General features: G+C 38.4%; 1 protein-coding gene across 1 annotated transcript in view; it reads left to right on the plus strand.

Moving 5' to 3' along the window:
* exoc2 (exocyst complex component 2) overlaps positions 1-23,653 on the plus strand; it is a 53,658-nt gene that overhangs the window by 24,005 nt on the left and 6,000 nt on the right. The window contains exons 7-22 of the mRNA XM_007570975.2: positions 2,301-2,381; positions 3,820-3,965; positions 5,758-5,839; positions 5,972-6,074; positions 8,378-8,496; positions 12,676-12,789; positions 13,036-13,160; positions 14,590-14,658; positions 14,769-14,926; positions 15,030-15,151; positions 17,150-17,211; positions 18,145-18,225; positions 18,388-18,447; positions 19,265-19,326; positions 19,412-19,481; positions 21,553-21,669. Coding sequence (XP_007571037.1) covers positions 2,301-2,381; positions 3,820-3,965; positions 5,758-5,839; positions 5,972-6,074; positions 8,378-8,496; positions 12,676-12,789; positions 13,036-13,160; positions 14,590-14,658; positions 14,769-14,926; positions 15,030-15,151; positions 17,150-17,211; positions 18,145-18,225; positions 18,388-18,447; positions 19,265-19,326; positions 19,412-19,481; positions 21,553-21,669 — 1,571 coding nt within the window. The remainder of the gene's footprint in view (positions 1-2,300; positions 2,382-3,819; positions 3,966-5,757; positions 5,840-5,971; positions 6,075-8,377; positions 8,497-12,675; positions 12,790-13,035; positions 13,161-14,589; positions 14,659-14,768; positions 14,927-15,029; positions 15,152-17,149; positions 17,212-18,144; positions 18,226-18,387; positions 18,448-19,264; positions 19,327-19,411; positions 19,482-21,552; positions 21,670-23,653) is intronic.

A 23,653-nucleotide genomic window follows, 5' to 3' on the forward strand; every position in this document is an offset into this window, starting at 1 on the left:
CAACTTGACATTAACCAGGAAATTATTACTGATATAAATTTGTTATAAAAGTATTAGTGATTGCACTTTAAAAATTAGGTAACTTTATGCTATTAAAGGTAAAGTTTAAACAGTAATGATTTCTAATGTCAAGTTGTCATAACAAAGACATTTTGAATAATGTCAACTTTGTATTAAAAGTGTCATAATTTACCGAATGACTCTTTATGACAACAGTCATAAATATTCATGAAGGCTTATTCATGTTCATGACAGGTGTTATGTCATGTTTATGAAAGTGTCATGACAATCTTATTCAACCCCCTTCAAATAAAGTGTTACCAAACTAAGAATACTTTTCTAATCTTGTAATTACTTTTTTTTTTTTGTTTGACTCTAAAATACTATATTTATCAAGAAATCGGCAGTATTGTTTTCTTTAAAAAATAAATAAATTGGAATAAGTAGGTAATTCTCTCTGGGAAATCGATATCGGACAGCAAAAGCTTGATTGTTGTGCCGCTAATTCTATAAAACAATGTTGATTATTTGCTAAATATTTCCTCTATTTATGAAATCCAAAACCTGGGTAATGGAGTGTGTTTTAGAATTTTTTTTTACAAAATAAAAATAGTTTAAGGGCTATAGAGGAGATAATTTGGGCCTAAATGTTTCTCAGATGATGCACATGTAATTTTCAATCAATTTCATCTTTTACTCTATTAATGTTCTTATATTTTCATCTGATCAATATTTTCACTTTAAGGGAAATGTCTCGGGGTTTTGTGGAGAAATTTGTCCCTGCACACTGTTTGATCTCGAAGCCTGAGAGACGAGCCGGGCCGATTCTTCTGAGACATTCTCTCTCTGGCTGATTGAATGAGTGACAGGCTGTGAGGGAGGGGCGGGTTATTTCTGCTAAAATGTTGAAATTTGAGGTTTTTCATTGTTGTGTGAAAAGGAAGTCTCCCAGTGATGCAGGAAACGGAACAGCTACCGTGGTCCAAAAATGAAAGATTCCCAGGGCCTGTTTGCCGCGTCCCCAGCCCCAGCAGGAGTCAAAACATCTCCAGCTTTAGAAACTAGGGACACTGTATTTTTATTTTTATTCTCTTTTTTTCTTTTTCCCCTCCCTGAACGGTTCCAGGAAGCGGAGCAGGAGCTGCAGCTCTTCCTCAGGACCTGCCTTCGTGTGTTCTCCGGATCTTGACCTGTTTAACTTAACTGTAACGTCATCAGGCCTCTCGGTGGGAGAGGACAGGCAGCTGGCAGTGGGGCAAAGGGCAGTCTGGAGACATGAAGCAGACCTGCAGTGTGTGTGTCATCTTTTGTTTTTGGCCCTATCAATCCTGCGTACACACACCATCTCTGCTTATTTCCGTCCTAACCTGCGTTCAGTCACATTTACTGCTGGCTTGTAGTGACGTCCTTACTACAAACAGTGTGTTTGAACAGTGTGTCTCAGTAATGCTTCTGTCTGTCTGATTCGAGCCTTCTTTATTTATGGAAATCTTCCCTTTCTCCTTCTTTTTTTTTTCAATCAGCTAAAAGCCATTTGGTGTAAATGTTTATTTGTCGTCTTCATTTTTTTAGATGGAGTTCTTCTTCACGATGGTGTCGCTGCACAAGTATGCAAGAGATTGTCTTTTAAAGGCTCCCCACCTCTTTGCGACTCTGTCAATAAACCCACCCTCAGCTCTCAGCACCCAGCTGCCCACTACTGAACACCATTTATTTATTCACTGCGGTAGCCCCACCACTCTCTCCCTCTTTTTTCCCCCCTTTTAGTTTTTTTTCTTCTTCATTCCGCCTTTTTCAAACTCTCTTTCTGGTATGAAGCTCTTCATGCTTAGTGATGGCTACAAGCCATCAGAGGGTTCCTGCCCCCCTTTCACTCTCCTCTCTGCCGCAGTCACTTTTGGCATAAAAGCGTGTTATTTTTTCAAACAAATGAGACGTTTTACATTCATATTTACCCCCTCTTGGTCAAAGGGCTTTAATGTCCCAAAACCACCAAACTGTGCTGTTAATGGCTGTATTTGGGCGACTTGATCCAGGCCAGTGCTAGGTCACGTCTTGGCAGTGTGGGAACAGCCACTGGTGGGTTCAATAGCAGCATCTGTGAGTGGAGAACCGGTGAGGTTATCTCACATCTACCACTGAGGCAGAGCCAGTTTGTTGTTTTACCTTCAGTTCCTGAAGCTAAAAATGTCCATATCTTTGGTGTCCCACTGCAGTTAAGAAAACAGAAATAATTGTCATACGTCTGTTGCAATTATGTTTATAATTTTCAATCATTAAAATTATTAATACTCTTCCAGCGATCCACCAGAGACTGGAATCGGATGGAACAGAGAAAGTTGAGGGATCGATGACCCAACGACTGGAAAACATCCTAAATCGTAAGTTTGATTTTAAATTTTGTGGAACGTAACTGATGATGATTGTTTAAAAATTTACACCAGGTAGATGGTCTTTGGTTCTGGCCTTCTTGTGAATTAAAAAATAAAAATAAGTTTTTCTCCAGGTACACATACATATTTTGTTCATTTTTAAGTTAACCAACTAAGTTGCACATATTTTTTATAGTTACACTTTATTTATGTAGAAATTCTTCCCTTATTATTTAGTAAAGTTATTCTTTTCTATTTTCAAATTGATGTTTTCAATTTTGCTTATTAATTGTATGCATATTCTTAGCTATTTGTATCTATATTCATCTATTTTCATTTAAATGTAAGTATTAGAGCACCACCGAAAAAGGAATTTCTGTTATAAGTAAAGTGACTTTAGGCAGATTTGTTTTGCCGACAAGAGAGATCAGCAATAATTTTATATAAATATAAAAAAATATAAAATCAGTACATATTTACGTACATACATATATATTTACATTCTGAATAAAATAGATATATTCATCTATTTTATTCAGAATTCTTATGCAATATAAAAGTATTTAATAGGAGAATATAACATTATTCTAGTCTATAGTAGAATAGATTTAATCATCTATCTGATCAGATGAGACAAAGGGGACAAAAACGGACGGACTGTGCCAGAAAATTGGAGTGATAAGTGAAAACTGTAACCTGGACATGTGTGTGTTCATTCAGTGTACTGTTGGTCTTCCCCACTTTATTAAGCTGATCCCTCATCAAACCCTGTGTCCCACCCTTGTAGGTCATACATGATAATGGGGCCACTCTAATGTGAGGTCAATAAGCTGGCCCTTTTCCCTAAGTGAAGAGTAAATAAACCTCTTAGCCGGACATATCTTTCATCCATCCAAACCCGGACGTAAAGGCCCATGGCACAGCAGAAATAGAGCTTCGTTCATCCTCCCTCCCCCCAAAAAACCCTGAGCATCAAACACACATCACCAGTCAGCCAATCACAAATCAGCCTTGTTAAATCCCAGCTCCTTAATAAGCGAGACTGATGATTGAAAAATGTTAGATATTAGTCTTTACTCAGCCTTTTGCTGTTTTTCCTTCAGGGATTTTGTTGTGGGTGGGGGTTTTGTTTTGAATAGAAGAACTTTGTTTTTTTTTCTATCTGACGGCCCAGCTGAGGCCACCCACGAAGCCCCTTAGTTCTGCTCAAGTCCCACCAAGTACGCTAAGAGATAGTTGTCACTTTCTTCTGCGCAGTGTAGTTCCTGCTCCTATTCCTCTTTTTTTTTCTGTCTAATAACATCCCGAGCAAGAGGAAAACCAGAGACCGGGAATATGAGGGAAATGTGGTGTTTAGCATTTATTTATACAGTATCCCAGTTTCTCATTTTCTCCCACCTCCTTCACTCTCACTCATAGCTTTTTCTCACTCCGTCTTTTTTCGCAGGAGCGAGTGATACCGCAGACACTCTCTTCCAGGAGGTCCTCGGACGGAAAGACAAGGCTGACTCCACACGCAACGCGCTCAACGTGCTGCAGCGGTTCAAGTTTCTCTTCAACCTGCCGCTCAACATAGAACGTAACATTCAGAAGGTACTTTACAAGAACATGAGAAATCCCAGCATGTAAACAGAAATTGCCAAATGCAAAATTAAACCCGCCTGATCATTGCCTAAACATCAGCCTGTTGATGTTGTGTCCCCTCTGCAAATCTGGTATAGAATATATGAAGACTTTATCCTAGTTTCTTTCTTGAGAACAGAGATTAGAGGTTATTAAAATGAATGCTTTAAAAAAAAAAAAAAAAGAAATCCTTAAATATATTTCATTGCTTTCCAGGATATTGCCTTGTGCAACCTTAGAAAAAAGCCTCCAGTGTTGGTGCTTGTTTCATCTTAACATTTTGTTCTAAGTGTCTTCACTGGGATTGGTGGTTCCGTTTCCATTCAGATGAGAAACCTGCTTGTTGTTACATCTGCAATTACTAAACAAGGCATAAAAGCCATCAAAGATATGCAAGAACAACTTTTAGCAAAGACGTTTTAAAAACCACTGGGTTCCTGGTAGATCACGAGGGTTCCCAGGAGGCTCTGAACATGTAAAATACTTCCGTAACATAACTGTGGTGGATTAATGGAAAGATTGCAGAGGACCGGAGTCTGGTGTGGAGCATGAGTGAGTAACACCATTGAGGCCCTGTGTGCACCGACATGGCCTGGTTGCCAAGAATTTGAATCAGGGATTAACTGCAGTGGTTTCATTCAAGATTGTTGAATATTTGTCAGCCCAGCGAAATACAAGTTTCCACTGTAAAAATGTTTTTTATGTGCCAAATTATCAACCAAGTTTGTGTTGATAAACAATTTAATGTTTCATTGAGTCTTTTTTTGTCCATCAGTAGTAAAGTTGACAGGCAAACGGAAGCACATCACACTAAACGCAGACAGTTAATTTTTAGATAATAATGATAAAATAAAAACTGAGTCACAGGTACTCACTTCGATGAAGGAGACTACCGTGTATAGTAACTGTTATTGTGACGACTGTTTTGCCAAACAAGGAAGTGACACTTTTAAATGTTACATTTTCCTGAACAAAGGTTGAATTGTCCCCTACTTATCAGTCTTGCCCTATTAAGGAAGTTAAAATGTGGTCATATGTTTTTTTGTCAGATGTTTTGCTCTTGACTAGAAAGAACACAAGGCCTTCAAAAAATATTGTGCATTTTCTTTAACATTGGGATTGAAATTTCAAATTTTTGCATTGTGACAACTCACCTTTAGCATGACACTAGATCATCTTTTTAGTAGATTCTGTAATTTTGTAGAACCTTTCATAAGAACAAAATCTACATAAAGCATTCAAGGGGGGAAGTGGGATAGCCGGCTAACCATTAAATGTTAAACCATTAAATGTTTAACCATTAAACCAGGCTTGTCCGCCTGAAATCATTTTAACTCCTAACAGATAATATGCCAAAGTGTATGCATTTATTTTTGTGTTGCATTTAAGTTTTTTGTATTTAGCGTTTCCAAAGTCTGTCACAGAGAAATAAAAGCTTCCTCACTTGTTCATTTATGTTTACCACTTTTGTTTGAAGATTGATCCTAAACGTTTAAACATTTTCTGGTTTTATTTCAATCCACATTTAGCATAAAACACTCGCCAATAAGACACAGGTTTCAACTATTTTTCGTACAGTTTCGGCTCCGTCTGTCCTCAGTTTGTCTTGTGTATTTGCTTTGAGGTCCAGCCTGGGTGACTTCAACCAGAGGGTGGAGCTATAGATAGTTTAGCACAGTGGGTGTTGTGATTGATGAGTTATTAGGATCAAAATGCTGCATTATTAACAGGTTGTTTTTTGTTTGTTTGTTTTTTCTCCCAGGGAGATTACGACGTGGTGATCAATGACTACGAGAAAGCCAAATCTCTTTTTGGGAATACTGAAGTTGCAGTTTTCAAAAAAGGTTTTTTTTTTCTTAAAAAAAAAATAAATAAATAAATAAATGTCTGCACTTTCTGGGGGGTTTTGCCCCAACAAATAAATGCCACAAAGTAATATGATGATGTTAAAAAGCTGTTTCCATTTTGTGCTGCAGTTTATGCTGAGGTTGAGACTAGAATCGAAGCACTGAGAAATCTCCTGTTGGAAAAACTGCTGGAGACGCCGTCGACTCTTCACGACCAAAAGAGATACATCAGGTCTCCTTTCAGCTGTCTAATCCTCGCTGGCTGTTCTTCATCATCCGTCTCTCTCTGTGTGTCTGAAACCTTTGATTTCTTTTACACAAAGGCTTTGCCCTTGTGCTTTGAACAGTCATTATTTTGCGTTCAACCTCAAAATATCCAATACAAAGTCATGATAAATCTTTTATATTTTGTTCTTGCTCACATTTTGGTTGCTTTTATGTCTTGTTTATCTTTGTTTACTAAAACTTCAACCGCCATCCACGTCCAGTTTTTATTTTTTTTGCCTCACTTTCCTCTGTTCATGAATCTTCTCATCTTTCTTTTACGCGGTCCTCTTGTTTTTGCTTCTATTTTTCCTTAACTTTTCCGCCTTTCTTTCCCTCCTTTTTTCCCCTCCATCTAACCGTCCGCTCATACTTGCGGTCGGTGCCGATTTATTATTGTTAGTACCAACCTGTCAGGATCACAGAGACCAGCTCCCGACCACATGGTAACATCTTTCATCCTGGTGCATTAGGCACAGCTCCTAACGCCCACTCAGCTCCTGTTTACCCTTCGTGTGCAGGGTGGGAGCTGGGTGCATTTCTTCGTGTGGGTCTCACTCAAACTTTTAAAAAGATGCCACTTAATGAGAAACAAACGAGCAGCTGGTTTTGCTGGATGACGGCACAAGAAATGAGGCCAAATCTCAGAGGTGGAATCATCTGACATCCCAGAGGACGCTTTAGGGACGTCCGGGAAATCAAATCTCCTTGGAGATGAATTAGGATTACCAGGATGGACTGGAGTTCAGATGATCAAAGAAGAGTCTAAATGCCTAATTCATGCTTGGATTTACAAAAACGTTGTTTTATTTTAGTCACGGAAAAAATTTTCCTCTTTAATTATTTTTGCTAAATCCAAATAGGTCTTTGATTTTTCTTATTTATTTATTTGTAAAAATAGTATCTACTGTGTGATTCTTTGCTTGCTAAGAGGTTTCAATTCTATTATTACAAAGAACTGTTAAACTTTGTACATAGATACATAATTTACCTCATAAGGAAGAAAGATATTTTTACTTTACCTTAAAATGAAAATGTTGCTTTCATTTTGAGGGGGGAAAAAAGCAGAAGTAATTTTTCTGGCCCTGGTCATTTCTATTGCACATTTCTATTGGACATTTCTTTTCCAAAAGCAAGTCTTTCACTTGGTGTTATAATTTTGTGGGCAGACTGCTTGGAGCTAAAATTACTCCAAGCAGGAGTACGTTTGATGCAACATTGCAAAATTCACTCTGCATATCTGGGAAATCTACAGAAACATCAGGAAACAAAATCATCTCCAGTGAAATCTTTACATATATTCCTAATTGTTTTTCTCTATTTAATATAAAAAATGTCATCCATAAGTATATCATGTTTTTTCTTATTTTGCTTATGGATTAATTTTTACATTTTAGTTTACTTTTTTTTTGCATGCATTTATACACACTTGTTTTACTTCATTTTTTTTCCTGATATAAAACTTATATATGCAAGTTTTTTAGTATTTCCTTAAGTTTGTGTTATTTTATTTGTCACTATGTTGAAAACAGACCATATTGCTTACTACAAAAAATTTATTACTAATTCTCAAGCATTAAAAATAAAGACAACTTTTCCAAATGCTTTTTCTAAAAAATAAAAAAAATAATAATTTCCTACCATATTCGTATATTTATATGTATTATGTGTGTACACTGAGACCAAAGTGGAAACAAACATTCCTTGTTTGTGTGCACAAGCTTGACAGATAAAGCTGATGTGAGGTTATTCTTGCCTTGGTCTAGTTGTAAAATGTTTCATTGACATGTAATCAAATTAAATCCCTTATTCTTTTTTTCCATCTACCACTAGGGGTGCTAAGCTTTCAATTTCTTTTCTCTGCACCCACTTCTTTCTGATTGAATATGTATTTATGGCAATTTTAGGCCCAACAAAATCAAATTTTGTTTGTAACGCTTAATGTTTTCCCTTGTCTTTTATAAACCTTTAAAGGTTTTAACTGTCTGCAAACTATAAAATCGACATAAAGGCATAGAGACACTTCAGAGGATTGGGTAACCAGGCTAGAAAGTCAATAGTTCACCAGCTCCCTTTAACAATTTAATCTGACTTTACCTTATTTTACCATCATTAAAATACATTTCTTTGCTCTTACGTTGAGAATGTGCTGGTAGAACTTTTTAGATTTGAGCGATCTAGGTGGCGATCTATGGAGAGATGTAGCTATATTTCCTTCAGTCAGTTTTATTTTCTATTACTCATTGTTCCCTGTCTGTTTCTGTCCTGTAGGTACCTTTCAGACCTGCATGCCCCAGGGGACCCAGCCTGGCAGTGTATCTACGCTCAACACAAGTGGATCCTGCAGCTGATGCAAAACTGCAGAGATGAGTTCATCAGCGGCGGAAGAGGTGACTAACGGCACATAATATTAGTCCTAGCCTCCTATTTCGCATTTCCAATCATGTCTTTTGAGCCTAGAAGTAGCTGAAGGAAGGGAAATCCAGCTGCGCCTCCGTCACTCCAGCCCTCTGCCCACATTCCCGCTTCGTCACCACCCTCCCAACCCCATTCTGTTCATGGCTCGCATGTTTATTTTTTCACCAGCATATGAATAAGATGAAAGCAAGGCAGCGCTGGCTTCAGATTTGGGTTTCAGGGCCTGATATGTTGCCACACACACACAAATTCTCCCCTTCTGCCTCACACACAGCTTCACAGATGGATTGGAACAATTAACCCCAATTAAGCTGTTCCTCTGTTAAATCAGCCGGCAGAAAAATGTGGATGTGAAACTGTCCGCTCAGGAAGACGAGCGATTCTCCGACCACACTTCAGACACGTACATGCAGGAAAACAGTTCTAGAGAGGGGGCTGCTTCACATTGTACAGCTGGAACGTAAACATGTCTAATGCTAAGGGTAACAGAGATTTCCGGGGCTCTGGCTTGATTGATTCGGGGTTTGGTTTATTTTTTTGCCTATTCACCTTAAATGTCATGGCAGACAAAAATGAACATGCAAACTAGAAATTGTGGAGTATATCCAAAAAACGATTTAAAAAAACTATATCTGACTTTCCCATTTGTAGGAATCTTCTTTTTTTTCTAGCATCTAGCTCATAAATGAGGTTTGACTAAAAGGCATTGAAAAAATCGGTATGTCAATGCACAGTAAGTTCAACTCTGGTTACAACAAACTTTGTTTAAATTTAAAGTCCTTCCACTCTCGGCTCTAGAGTAACTGGTTGCGCTAGTGCACATCATGTTTTTCTTAGGTGCCCCAGCACAAAAATTAGATGCATCCAGATTTCTGATTGCATTGCATTTAATGTTGGATTTTTACAGGATCTCTCACTTTATAGACTTTGTCTGATGATCTGATTATTGCCTCCATGTCAGAGTACTGGCGATGATTTTAGAATGGCTGTAATAATGCTTGATTCTTGAGACGGCCCTTCGTCTTTGCAATATAGACGTCATTTTCAACATCTTGTTCTTGTCTTTGTCTCTATGTTTTACTCAGTCCTGTCTTGTTCTCTGAAGTGAAAAAGATGCAGGATTTTTTCTTAAAACCAGCCAAGACCACAGCTGCAACATCCTCTTTTACTGCAACTAAGAGCCTAAAGTTTTAAAGCAACATGGTTATAAATATGTGCGTGTATAACTTACTGACCAGGAACCATGCAGTCAATTAGATCCTAAACTCAGAAGTAAAAGGACCCGTTATATTCTGTGTTTTTTGTTTAAAAGAAAAAAGTTAAATAGTTTCCAGAGTGAAGTGTGCTTTGTTCGGGGGTCTTCAATTTTTTTAAAAAAAAGTACATTAATGATTAGCATGACGATGTTATTTTGAATATATTCCTTAACAGCTCTAATGAACATATTTATTTTTATTCAATCTTTTCACATTTGAAATTCTAGATAAAGGTTTTTATGTTTAATGAAATATTTCAAGATTTTAATCTTGATTTAGACTTTTTGTTTTAAGTTAACGAGAATCTGTATTATAACACCTGAGGTAATAAGTCCCGTCTCTCTCCTCTGCTTAACACTACACCTCTTCCCCTCTCTTTCTGTCTCTCACACACATGCGCGCGCGCACACACACACCTGGTTGCTGTTTACCATCTCCTCTTTTCGCTCTTCAACTGTGAGAAACCTCTTGAAACGTCTCTCCACCCAGCCAGTGCCTGAGCGGCCATCATCTCAAAACCACATCCACTTCACTCCCCTGACCCCAGTCTTCCTCCACGCCTCGCTCACCTTGCCACATTCACCCCCCCACACACACACCCTCCCCAGCCCTCTACTTAGCGGTGCCTCCACCATCCCTTCTGCTGGCTGCTTCCTCTTCCGCCTTGAATCACATTCAATCACACGTGGCAGGGATCATTATTTGTCTTTGATGGGTCAGTTGTAAAGACAGTAGCTGAAATCATTTTCTCCATCTCCTTTGCTTCCTAGTCAAGTTTAGAGACCAAAGGCCGTTCTGGTGTTCGTATCGCCCCATTAATCGCTCGCTGAATTGTTCTAAATGCGAGATCCAGCCATCCATCTTTATCAAACCATAAACGGGAACGCTTTTTGCCTTGTGAAGAAGCAGAGCAGCACGAGTTGCTTTCATATGACTAAATGCTTCCAGCAAACCCCATTGCTGCCGTCTGATTTGAGTCGGCCCAAGTCATTTATAAACTGAGCTACTTAAACAGCACTTCTGTTCCCAACATCAATACAGCTGATCAGGAATCTTGGCCTGTAGTTTAGTGATGTGTGAGTTTGCTCTGCCAAGATGACAGTTCCCATCGTAAGCGCCTTTTATTGAGATTTTAAGTGACAGACCAGCACAAAGAAGACATTAATAGCATCAGTTTCACAAGTACTAATTAAAACCTGAAAAGAATTGTGTGTTAGTGCTCAGACTCTGATAGGGGGCGAAAGTTTGTCAGTCTATCACATTGAAATGTGTCTGATGTTTTTTTATTAGTTTAATGCCTCCACCACAGTCTCACATCTTTTTCAGCTTCTAGCAGTTTTTTCTTTCAGGAATATTCTGCATTTACCACCATGAATCTTCCCATCAACCCCAACTAATTCCTTGTCCCTTAGACGAAAAGCATTCACTCTTCCTGGTGTGTTTCGGGTATGCATACTGCAGCCAGCCTTTATAAAAGCCAAGCTTGTGAAGTGCAAAACTATTATTTGTCCTGGCAAAGGTTTCTCTGAAACTCCTCTTGAGTTGAGCTCGTGGCCTCTTGGTCTGTCAGTTTCGTCACACAGTCATGTCAGTTGTTTTGTCAGTTTTTAGGGGTATCCAAGTAGATACCTATGCAAGTCACACTCCGATTTTCCTAAAAAAAAATAAAAAAAAAAAAATTTCAATTTCCTGCTGATTTATAATTGTGCACCTCTTTGTGGTGGTCAATAAAATATATTGAAGCATCCAACTATGACATTTTAAAATGTAGAAAGGTTTACAAGACAAACATATTTTAACACACTTTGAGACGAGTGAGTTCAACATCAGCGATCTCACGCTTCAAACATAAATGGGAAGTATACAAGGCATGCACACATTATATTTAGCGCACACAATTTCTAATCTCTGCATTTTGAGAAGTGATTATTGTCGTGCAAACACAGATTGAGTCCTGCAGACTTGCATGTTTCCTTGTGATCCTCAGTCGACACCTGGAACAACAGCAGCTCTCATGCCTGTAAGAAGACAGGGAAAACATGAAAGGCAGACTCTGTGCTGCTCCATGTGGGTCGAGTGTGGATTTGTGTGTGTGGATGTGCGTGTGTGTGCGTGTGTTGGAGATATGTTTACAGATAGTCTGACTCAAATGAGAATTTCCTTACATTTTCTAGGCTGCTGTGTTGTGTGCACAGCCATCTAAACCACAGTTGCTGCTCGTTTTGGGGGATTTCTCAATACTTGCTAACACACTGCAGTCAGTCTATGAGTCACCGGTGCACTTCTCTCTCTCTATGTGTGTGTCAGACACATGTTTTGGAAATGTGGTCATCCGTCTCCCATCGTTTAGACAAACTCCATGTAGGCGTTCTGCAGCGTTTGCACGAACCTCTCCTGAGTTTCATTTTCACTGCAGCAGCTTTGCTCCCTTCTTGGCTCTGCTGCTCTTTCACTTTCATTCCTGTCCCGTAACTTACACCCCTCCTGCTGTTACTTTTAAGCTTTCTTCCAGATTAATTTCGCCAAAGTTATGTCACCTCATGAGATAGGACCGTGCGCCTCCCCTACAAAGCTGCAGCCGTTGTTGCAGTTCCATGGCTCTCTGTTGCCATCTAGTGGATGTCTTCTGCTGGATGTAACTGAGGACATTGTGGACAGTTTAAACCCACTTCACCCCTGCACTTGCAGACCCCCATACTCTGGACAGAACTTGGACGTCTCTAAGCTCCGGGTCTGGATCAGAACATAAATAAAGACAAGACAAGGAACAAGGAAGGATTGTTTGGTGTGAAAACCTGCTCAGCTTATCGAGGAATGTGGAATTAGGAATATGGCTCATTTGATTATTTGCTATTTAAAGCACGTGTTGTTTTTTCTCCTCTCTGCGTGGGTCAGTGGGTGCCGGCGCTCTGGGTCTGGAGGGGGATACCCATCTGGCAGCGCTCGGCAGGCTCGGCCACTCCGCGTCTCTGAAGAGAGGGGGCAGTCTGCGGTCGGCGCGGCCCAGCAGTGAGTGTAAAATCACCCACACACAAGGTGCCGCAGAGGGGCTTCCCTGCCGCTACACTGATGTTTATGTGTGTAACACTTTCTGTCACATACAGTGCTTAGGGGAATCTCCTCTTATCAGCTAGTACAGTAAGGCCACAAAAAAAGAAAAAAATGTTTGTCTTCCAGGAAGGTTTTTGTTGTGTAGTTACCCACATCACGACATGACTTTGAGTTTAATGAATAATAAGCTTTTCTTTCCTCCAGCGTGGCGCTTTGAAACCCCACAGCAGGTCCAGTTTGTGGAGAAACTCTCAGACGTGGTGATCGGTCAGCTGCCAAACTTCTGGAAGCTGTGGATCTCCTACGTCAATGGAAGTCTTTTTAGTGAGGTAAACGATTCAGAGTGAGAAGAAAAAGAATAATTGGAAAACTCCGTTTTGTTTTTTTTTCACTGATGCACCAAGGCCATTTTCACCTTGGCTCTGGTCCATGATCTGCAGGTCACATTTAAAAACAAAATAGCACTATTAAGTGCATCAAAATTTCAGTCTTTAAACATCAATCAACAGTTGATTGTTTAAAATTTTAACAAATGTTAGCTTAGGGACTTGTGGGTCATTTATTTATTTTCTGCTGAATTCAAAACTTTGCGGGACTAGTAGTTTTTCACAGTTTTTCTCTTCTGCATATTTTAGTAATCCATCCATTTTCTTACACCCTTATCCCATTGGGGCTGGGAGGGGTGCTGGTGCCTATCTCCAGGGAATTGAACCCAGGACCTTCTTGCTGCAATGCAACAATGCTACCAACTGTGCCACTGTGCAGATATATTTAAAAACAGAATAGAATAAAATTGTTCCCATAGTGGAAAAAAATCAGGTGTCATAGCAGCAAGTTAAGGTAAATGGGAACATGCAAATGGCCCAAAAGTAAAAAGAAAATATATGCATAAGAATAAGAGACTCTACAATAATGACAAATTTACAACATAAGAACAATAAGACAGTGCAGTTATTGAAAAATATCCTATTCAGATCAAAAGTAATATGCAGCTTTGCTGGTTAATTTAGAGGAGAAAAATGTGCAAGTTGTGCCTGGATGTATATGCGCATGAAAAATAGACTATTTACAAGAAATAAAAAAAAAAAAAAACTGCAAACAACTGGGATGTGAAAATAACAGCAAAGTTAAAACTTAAGTCTAGATTTAATAAGCTTCTGCTTCTCTTTAGCAATTTTTCATCCATCTGACCAACTTTCTAGCCCCTGTTAAAGACTTGCTTTCCCACAGGATGCTTCTGCCACCACCGTGTTTCATGGTGTGTTCAGGTTGCTGTGTGGTGTTAATCTTAACCCGCATAGTGTTAAACCTGTAGATTCTGAGTTTTCTGAAGTAAATTTGTGACCCCTCTGATGCGAGAATGCTTTGCGATTCTCCAGTGTCAGCTGGAGGATGTTGCTAGGGATACATGTCTAGTGATGGGCTAGCCATTTTTTGCAGGGTTTCCAGGAACAATAACATTACCAGGTTTTTCCCCAACCTGAGCCTCAAAGGATGTTTACAAAACTAGACCAGAATAGGCTCTGTGATATCCTTGAAAACACTGCAAACTGTTCCAGATGCAAAATTATGTAAAACACTATATTTTTCCATACTGATGAAGCAAACTGAAAATTATCCTTTGTGTTCCTGTTAGTGGTTATCTTTGTTTAAAAAAAGAAAATGTTTCGCCATCTTACCAGTCTCCTCTCCTACCTTAGAAAATTATGTTAACTGCTTTTCAAACTGGAAAACTCTTTTTTTTTTTTTTTCTTTCAGACTGGAGAGAAATCTGGCCAGGTGGAAAAGTCCAAGAAGAATGCCAGACAGAGACAGAATGACTTCAAAGTATGAAGCTTATTTCACTTAGACTTAAGCTTCTTTTGTAAGGTCTGTTATCTGGTTTCTACATGTTTTATGGGTTTTTTTTTGTTGTTGTTTTTTTTTTCATTTTGTAGAAAATGATCGAGGAGCTGACAAACAGGCTTGTGAAGCTTATTCGCGGCGCTCTGCTCCCCACCACTTTACCGCAAGGAGAGCTTCATGTTTATGGAGGCTGGGAGGACAAGACGGAGCTGACCGGAGCCTGGTTCACGCAGATCATCCACACTGTCAGGTTCTCACTCCCAACTTTTTTAACATCTGCCTCCTTTCCGCCACTTTGTTAATGACTGACTTTGGTCATCTGATCTGATGATGTTGGTGCGTCTCTCGCCCAGGGGTTGTCACGAGGCGCTGTCCACTTTGGAGATCCCGAATGATTTGCTGCAGGTGATCCAGGATCTGCTGCTGGACCTGAGGGTCCACTGCCTGATGGTGACACTGCTCCACACGTCAGAAGGTGAGACGGTGTCCGCTGAGTGGAAGCTGTGGAAAGTGAACGGGGGAACTATTCCCCATTAAACCATCTGCATCTGATCATGTCGGCTTCATCTCTGAAAGAGGACAGAGTTTATTTTTATTACACTTTGCAGACTTTTCTGAATTATGGGCTGGCAATTTGCTCTAGTGTTTACTTCAGCTGCTGTCCACATGTGCACTTTACTTTAACCCCTAAAATAAAACTGTAGAACGGTATTACATATATTTTTTTATTTTTTAGGAAAAAATGAAGCACAATTATCACACCATGGAATGTACTATAGCAATAATAAAATAATTTTGATAAATACCTTCAAAAAAAGTTGAGAAATGTCTTTAATTATTATACTAATGTTTTTAAAACCAAAACAAAGAAAAGTATTCATGAACTCATTTAGGTGTACTGCACAAGTCTAAATTCACAAATAAGAATACAAGAATAACACTTAAAAAACTACTGCAGGAAACGTTGCATATACAAGACAGCTGCCAATCCTTCAGCACAAACTTGCAAATCAGTTGCAAACAAAACATTAAGATTATAATGGGATTCTTGCATGTTGACTAAGGAATCTGCTGAAGTGTCAAGACAGAAATGCATGCCTTAAAAGAGGAATGAAACACAAAAAAAGCATGAAAATCAAATTGGCTGACTCGGTGTATGTGATTGAATACTTAGAAATCAAATGTGCAAAACGGCTAATCTGTTAAAAGCAGCAGCCATGGATAATGGATCAGTGTTGATCCAGAGTCCTAGAAGAAGAAAATTCTGGAACTTCAACTTGGTTTCATCTCAGTGGAACGTTTAGGATGAGAGTGTGGAGAACAAACATCACAGCAAATTTCCTCAGAGATCAATGATTTTTGGGGATACGTGTAAGAAAAATGAGCTGGGCATCCTTATCAGTCAATGGAGATGGGATTTCATGTGGATGAAGAGATTTGTCAGAATAATTAATTTAATGTTTTCTTGTGTCTAATGTGTGTATGGTGGAAAGTGGATATTTTCATGCTCGATTGGGATTCATCAGTTTGGATGTGATGGTGATGCACAGTGGAACTGTAGGGCAGCAGAGGAAGTTGTGTTGGTGGATCTGAACATATGTAAAGGACTTCTTGCCCACAGTTAAGTATGGCAGGGAATCTGATGCTGTGGGCCTGTTTGTCTTTCAAAGGGAAAATTGTTAGAAAGCCAAACACAAAATGAACCCTATTTTCAATTGTATTTCAATTGTAATAAAATAAAATAAAAAAAAAAAGGTTTGAATTTCCTCAAGTTTCTGTTGTAAAATTAGGTTACTGTCATTCCTTTATTTTATTTTTTACATATTTGTACAAGGAATTCTGATCATATATGCAGAGGATTGTATATTGAAGTACTACAGCTGTACATCGGGTGAAATCACTGTATAAATGCATACTTGCATCAAGAAAGTCTTGAAGAAAAACTGATAATTTATTCTAATTTTCACATAACTTTTGTGCACAGTAGACCCAAAAATACAAGGCAGAATTTAAGAAAGTCACTTAGAAGTGAAGAAAATTACTGTTGATGGATGTAAAGCAGTAAGAGAAATCACCAAAAACTCCTCAGCATTTATTTTCTAATAAATCATCTGAATTGCCTGCATTGATTTTCTTACTGGTCAGGCTCTTCTTGCCTCCTGCAGCCTCCAGGGTTATAATGGAGAAAGTGTTATGAGACCAAAACCAGACATGTTCAGTTTCACTTGTGGTTAGGTATGGTCATTTTGAGAAGAGCGACTGGTTTTCGCTGAACTCCCTATACCCGTGTCACATAACACCAAACAAACTGAGGTCTCTGCAGAAAGGTAGATTTTCTTTGACATTGCCTGGTTTTTCTTCAGAAATGCACAACAATGTCTGTTTATTATCGTTCTTTGTAAATAAGGGATTCTTTTTCGGTAAATTGTTGAACGGTTTGAAGTCATTTCTGCATTGCTTCTTCCCCATTTAGATGTGAAGAGGCTTGCCGAAAAGGAAGATTGGGTTGTAGATAACGAGGGAATCACCAGTCTGGTAAGAATGAGTTACCACACCAAGCAGTGCTCGATCTTACAGAACTAAACGCGGTAGATATATTCCCACAAACACTTAGATAGAACCAACCCTAATTCAGTACATTCTTCTTTACTTTATAAACATTACCCTGTTTCTTTGTTTATTTGTTCTTTAATATTGCTATGTTTTATTTATTCATTATATCTAACAGAATCTAATCTGATCTATATCAGATCTAATTTCTTTTTCGGATTAGTTCAGGGCTTTGAATTGAATCGAGTCATTTTGTTGCTTGCAAAATCAAAAATAGATTTTATGCAATCATCTTCCAATAAGAATACTATATCATCCTGTATGTGATTGTCTGAGCTTTTATGAAATTCTTTCAGAAATACCTCATTTTATCTCATATTTTTATAGACTTTATTAAGGTTGATGTCCTGAAGTTTCTACTCTGCTCAGGACAAAATGGCTAACTCTCATTCTTTAAGTAATGGAAAAAAATGTACATAATAAGTGTTCTAAGTCCATGAAGTTTACAGAAATGCAAACGAAAATGGAAAAACTACAAAAGTCCTTGCGACATCCATACGACTTAACAGCATAAGTATCTGTCAGGTGCTTTTTTGCAGCCACAGTACATCGGCACCTTACAGGCCAACGTATCCTAGCGTCAAATCTGACTCTGTAGCATTGTAACTGTCTGAGCATCTACATCACATAGTGTAGAGGAGACAATGATTAGGGTTTATCTGCTGCTTATTATGTTGTGAAGCACTTTCAGTGGAAATCACAGATCAAGCTGAAGAAAAGAGAAGTGACGCCCCCTTACATAATAATGTACCGACTCTAACGTGCACCTGCTGCCTGGCTTTAATCTGACTTGCTTTTATTCTTCAGCCCACAATTCTAAGTCTCTCTCGCATGTTTTGTCTTTGATATTTTTTGCAGCCTTCAAAGTTTGAACAGTGCCTGGTCCACATGCTGCAGTCACTGAAAGAGCCGCTGGAAATCAAAGCAGGAGAAATCAATGTAGGTTTTGAAATGAGTGAAAGCGAAGTTTGAAATCCTTCAGCGCAAAAGGTTAAAGGTCACTTTATCCTGTGAAAACCCCTCTGACAGATTTATGTCTATGCTTGACAAATTACAGCCACTGATTCGATTACATTAGGCTTTGTTTCCTGTATTTGTCAGGTTCTGCAGTTAGACCAGGTCCAGGACAAGGCAGCACAGCTCAGCGTGAGCATCATGAAGGTAAAGTGTGCTAGAAAACATCTGCAGACCTCAATAATACATGCTTACTTTTATTAGATTCATTTCTTGTATGATTTGAGGAAGTTTCCCATAAAAGAGCCACAGATCACTGTGTGCACTGCAGCTAAAACCCACTCAGGTTTTCATTACTCTGAATCTTCTGGAACAAAATCCACGCATGCCAGAAGCATTTTTGTGTTTTTCATGCATGTCCACAGTTGTGCATATATGTATAGGTTTGCATATACATGCATAAATCCTTGACATTGTTTCCTTTTTCAAAATATTTATACTGAAGATGTTTTTTTTTTTTCTTATTTTTTATTTTTTTTTTTTATAAAAATTTACAAAAAGGAAATTCCCAGTAGACCCAACCTGCAGGTTTCACCCATTTAAAAAAAGTTATCATGGTTGTAAAGTGATAAAAATGGAAAATCTAAAATAAAGTATAAGTTGCTACATGACACCATATTATATTTGCCTTTTCTGCTGGCTTCTGCCAATCACTGCTGAGGACGTTTCTCAATCCTTAGCTGTCGACACAGATCAACTTTTGTTGCCAGTATTGACCAGTTCCACCACATGGAATTAATTGGAAATCACAATTGACACAATGGAGACAAAACACATACAATGAAAACAGAACTTTCCTCTGTTTTTTTTTGTTTTTTTTTGTTTTTTTTGTTTTGTTTTTCAATCTGCAGATCTTTTTTTTCCACCAGTTTTTGTCGTTTTCATTCATAGTAGCATATAAGACTGAATTTCGCAGCTTTGATGTTTGTGGAAGTGATGTGGGATCTCCATGTGTTCACCTTAGGTTTTTATAAACTGTTTGGAGCAGCTGAGTACGAAGGCAGATGAAGACTTTGATGTATCTCAGTGAGTATTTTGAAGATTTCTTTTTTCAGTTTTTTAGTTCGTATTGTGGTTTCCTCTGAAAAAGAAATGTCTCCTCTCTGTTCAGCAACGTTTCAGTGGACCTATCCTCTCCTGATCGGTTTTCCAGCATCCAGGAGAGATCCATTCCGACATCTGTAAGCAAAATCATTATAGTTTTTACAGAGCATTCTCGATTTAATAACCTCGAGTCCTACAGCCAGCTTGCGCCTGGTAGCGTCACCCGAGCGTGGGCTCGCTATGTAACCCAACTAGACAAACACACGTCTCAGTCACTGGAACCACAAAATGTTATCAGGCTGTTTCCTGGTTGTGGACAAGCAGCAGATACGTCCTTGTTTCCTGTAACTTGGTTGAGTTGTTGGTGGAGGGGTAAAACGCAGGGGAGGCGGCTGGGAGGAAGAGCAGGGTACGGGGTGCTTCTGGTAAAGGGAAATGGAGCAAGGTGCAGAAGGGGTTTCCCCAGCCCGATGTGAGCAGCGGGAGTTTGGCAGCGGAGCTATGGTGAATGACCAGAGTCGAGACGGATTTCACTCATGCAGTATTTTGATGTTTTTGTTTTGAGAACGACTTGCTAAAAAGCATGTGAGGATGCAAACCAGACAGCCATTAATAGATATCAGGTTTCTGTAGCCAACTGGAGGCTCTTATCGCTGGAGCATGAAAAACAAACGTGCTGCGAGTGACGCCACATTTCGTGGTTGGCACACTACAAGCTTATCACCCAGTCATCTCTCTGTTTCTAAGAACTAGTTTTGGTTATTTTATAAATTTGTACCTCCATCTGCACAGTTTTGGAAGGTTATTGTGAGTTTGTGGAAATTAAAATTGAAAACGGACGGAAGGAGATATTGAGTTGACAATCTTGCTCGTATGCAAGATTAATCCAAAACAACAAATCTTGTATTATTAAAAAATAAGTACAATTTAATGTATCCTAATCCCGTTATGTTAGAGTACCGGTTACTTAAGAGTAGTTTTTTTGTATGTAGTTTATGAGTGATTAGACAAACATATATATACACACATACATACTACGCCTCATAAAAGAAGACCTGTGAAGTTTCTAACATTTTATGTTAAAACTACAGACTTTAATGCATTTATTTTGATTTATTTTTTTTTCCAGAAAAAATATATTTTGTAATATTTTGCACGTAGGCCTTAAGGTTCAGTTTTGGTCTCATCTGATCACATCACCTTCTACAGCAAATGTTTGTTGCGCCCCCTACTTGTGGTTAATTTCAGACAGGATGTCCAGTGGTTTTCTCCTATTGCCACTCATACATAAAGATCAGATTTGTGGAGAAGAGGATTTAAGATCATATTAAGTCACATATTAATAATTTGTTCCTATCCACATATATTTCCACCTGAGCTTAATTATTTTTGCAGCTCTTCCAGATTATTTTCACTTATCAATGCTTTGTTTTCTCTTCACTAAATAACTATTTATATACTGAGACAAAATGACACACAAATTAACTTAATTCAGTAATTAGACGACTTGTGATGGCAACTGGTATCCAGATTTTATTTGGGAGTATAATAATGAGTTGGCTGAAAACAAATGCACATCACACAAAAAATATCTTAAAGAAACTGTCCTTTTTCCGTCTTCTTCGAAACAATGCGGTATGTAACTTTGTCTTGTGTGACAGAGCTGCTTCAGTATCTAGTTTATAATGCAATTTTTTTGTCTCAGTAATTATTTGAGCACTATTTTGTGTGATTGACAACATTCTTTTAGTGGATTAATGCAAGATAATTATTTAATTTCTAATTCCATATTAACACACATGCAGACATAAAATTGAGGTGTTAATATTGAATATTGAATAAACATATTTTCATAATGTATTCCTCTCATTCTAAACCACTGTGAGAATATGCCTTTCCGACATGGGTTGGATTTAATGAGACTGATATAATATTAATATATAAATATAATTATTAGTCAATAAAGCCCACCTGAAAGTGAATGTTTAATTTGGTTTAAGTCAACAAGTTTATTTTCTTATCACTCTTAAGAAAATCAATGTTACTCATGCATCATACGTGAGCTTTCACAGACTCATTTCGTCCAGATAGATACATTATAGATGGATAGATAGATGAATGAAAAGTGAGTAAAATGTTCCAATTTTAAATTTCTTTGGCTTCTTTGTAGAACATGGAAGTTAAAACTTGGGATTGTTTTGTGCACAGGAGCAGCGCCTGTTGATCATCCTGAGTAACTGTCAATACCTGGAACGGCACACCTTCCTGAACCTGGCCAACCACTTCGAGAAGCACGGCTTGACGGGGACAGAGAAGATCAATCGGGTCTGTAGCCGAAACCGTGACTCCTTTTTAGGACGGGCGTCAACTGCAGCCAAAGTGCATTGTACTCATACATTCATGCTGTTATTCTGTTAAGTGGTTTGCTGAGGTGTCTGTAACATCAAAGCTCTGATGAATGAGGTTGTGTTTCTCAGCAGAGTGATGACTCTTAATCAAAAAAGGTAAATGTCATTGTCTTTAAAGCTAATTTTCACCACTTTCTCTTCACTCACTCAGACACAGTCACACAGTGGCACACAATGACTAATGGCTGAATCACAAAGAAAATAAAAGTTCGGTTGGTTTTCCAGTAAAAACAGTTGATCATTATTTTCTTTGAAAGCTTGAGTTAGAGCCTCATCAAGATGTTAACATGATATGGGTGTTAGACTGCCTGATTAAAATAGCTCTGAAAGTGTTGGTGAAAAAGAAAAAAATCCCAGTTTGCATCTGGCATAAAATTGTTGCTTTGTGTAGAATATTAACATCATTAGCATACCTCTGATCAAAAATAATTTAAGAAAATGCACAGGTCACATATATACATTTTGATAGTTTAGCATTGTTCATTAGAAAGCATTTGCAGATAAAATTTTATTATTTTTCTTGTTCCAGAAGTAAAAAATTAGGAGGTAACATTAATCAAAGTGTCAATTTACAAAACACTACACATTTCACACTGATTAGTTATCAAACAATAAGGCTAAAATGCAACGACTGTTTGATAAACTAAGTACACTTTAACGGCTTCAATGGGATTTAAAATGAAACGGTAGCAGCAAAGTTTTCATCACTTTATCATCATCAATCTGACCTCCACTAACGGGCAGTTTTGGCAGGGTGGAAACCTAGCGTGGAAAGATATCAGCAATGATGTATGGTAGGACACTGTTGTTAAGAGGATTATGTTGCCACTTTCCAACTATTTGAAGTTGAACAGTAAACACAGAGAAAAATTATTCACAGATGGGAGAACATTTTAGACATGTGCAAATTGTTCGATTCCAGTAAATCGATTCGATTTACTGGAGGTTAGATTGTGCAATGGAGACACAACTGACCAAAATATCTCAGACTCTACAGGACTTGGTTAAATCTTAAATCTCATGATGAAAAACTAGCAGAAAAATTGGAATATTTGAAGGAGAAAGTCCATGTTTTCTAAAAAAAAAAAAAAAGAATGTAGAAGGATGACTTTGGTTTGCAAAGTTGCATTGAATGAACCGCAGTGTAAAGTTTGGAGAAAACCAAACGGCAAACACCTCATACCACCTGTCAAGCATAGTGGTGGAAAAGAGATGATGTGGGTTTGATTTGTAGTTCAGGGTACATTGCAGTCATTCAGTCTGTATACCCCAGCATTCCAGCAGTAGTTTGTCCAACAGCTGAAGCTTGGTCCAAACTGCTTCATTATCAGGACAATGACCTCAATTACAAATCTGCAACACAGTCGCTAAACAGGATTCAGGTGTTGTTTTGGCCCAGTCAAAGTACAGAGCTCAAATCAGCAGGAATGCGGTGTGAGATTTGTTTAAACGCAGTTCTCCCATTTAAGCTTGGTTTCAGTTTAATGTGTGGTTTATTTATACCCGTTTTACAACCTGCAAAAAACATATTTTATGTGCACCTACATGAAATAAAGTACAATACTTTATACGTGAAACTTTGGAACAGTGGTTGCCTACCATGATCCTCAGGGACCATTGTCCTGCATGGTTTAGATCAGGGGTCACCAACTCCAGTCCTCGAGGGCTACCATCCTGCAACTTTTAGATTCACCTCTGCTCCAAAATGTCTGAATTCCCTCACCAGCATTCATTCCTCTCTGCAATAGGGTGGAAACAAGCAGTTTATTTGATCCAGGTGTGTTTGAGCAGAGACGCATCTAAAAGTTAAAGGATGGTAGCCCTCGAGGACTGGAGTTGGTGACCCCTGGTTTAGATGTTGTCCTGCTGCTTCAAACTTGATTTAAGTGGGTGATTAACAG

This window comes from Poecilia formosa, unplaced genomic scaffold, assembly GCF_000485575.1.
Source record: "Poecilia formosa unplaced genomic scaffold, Poecilia_formosa-5.1.2 Scaffold271, whole genome shotgun sequence".
In the NCBI taxonomy this organism is placed as follows: Eukaryota; Metazoa; Chordata; class Actinopteri; order Cyprinodontiformes; family Poeciliidae; genus Poecilia; species Poecilia formosa.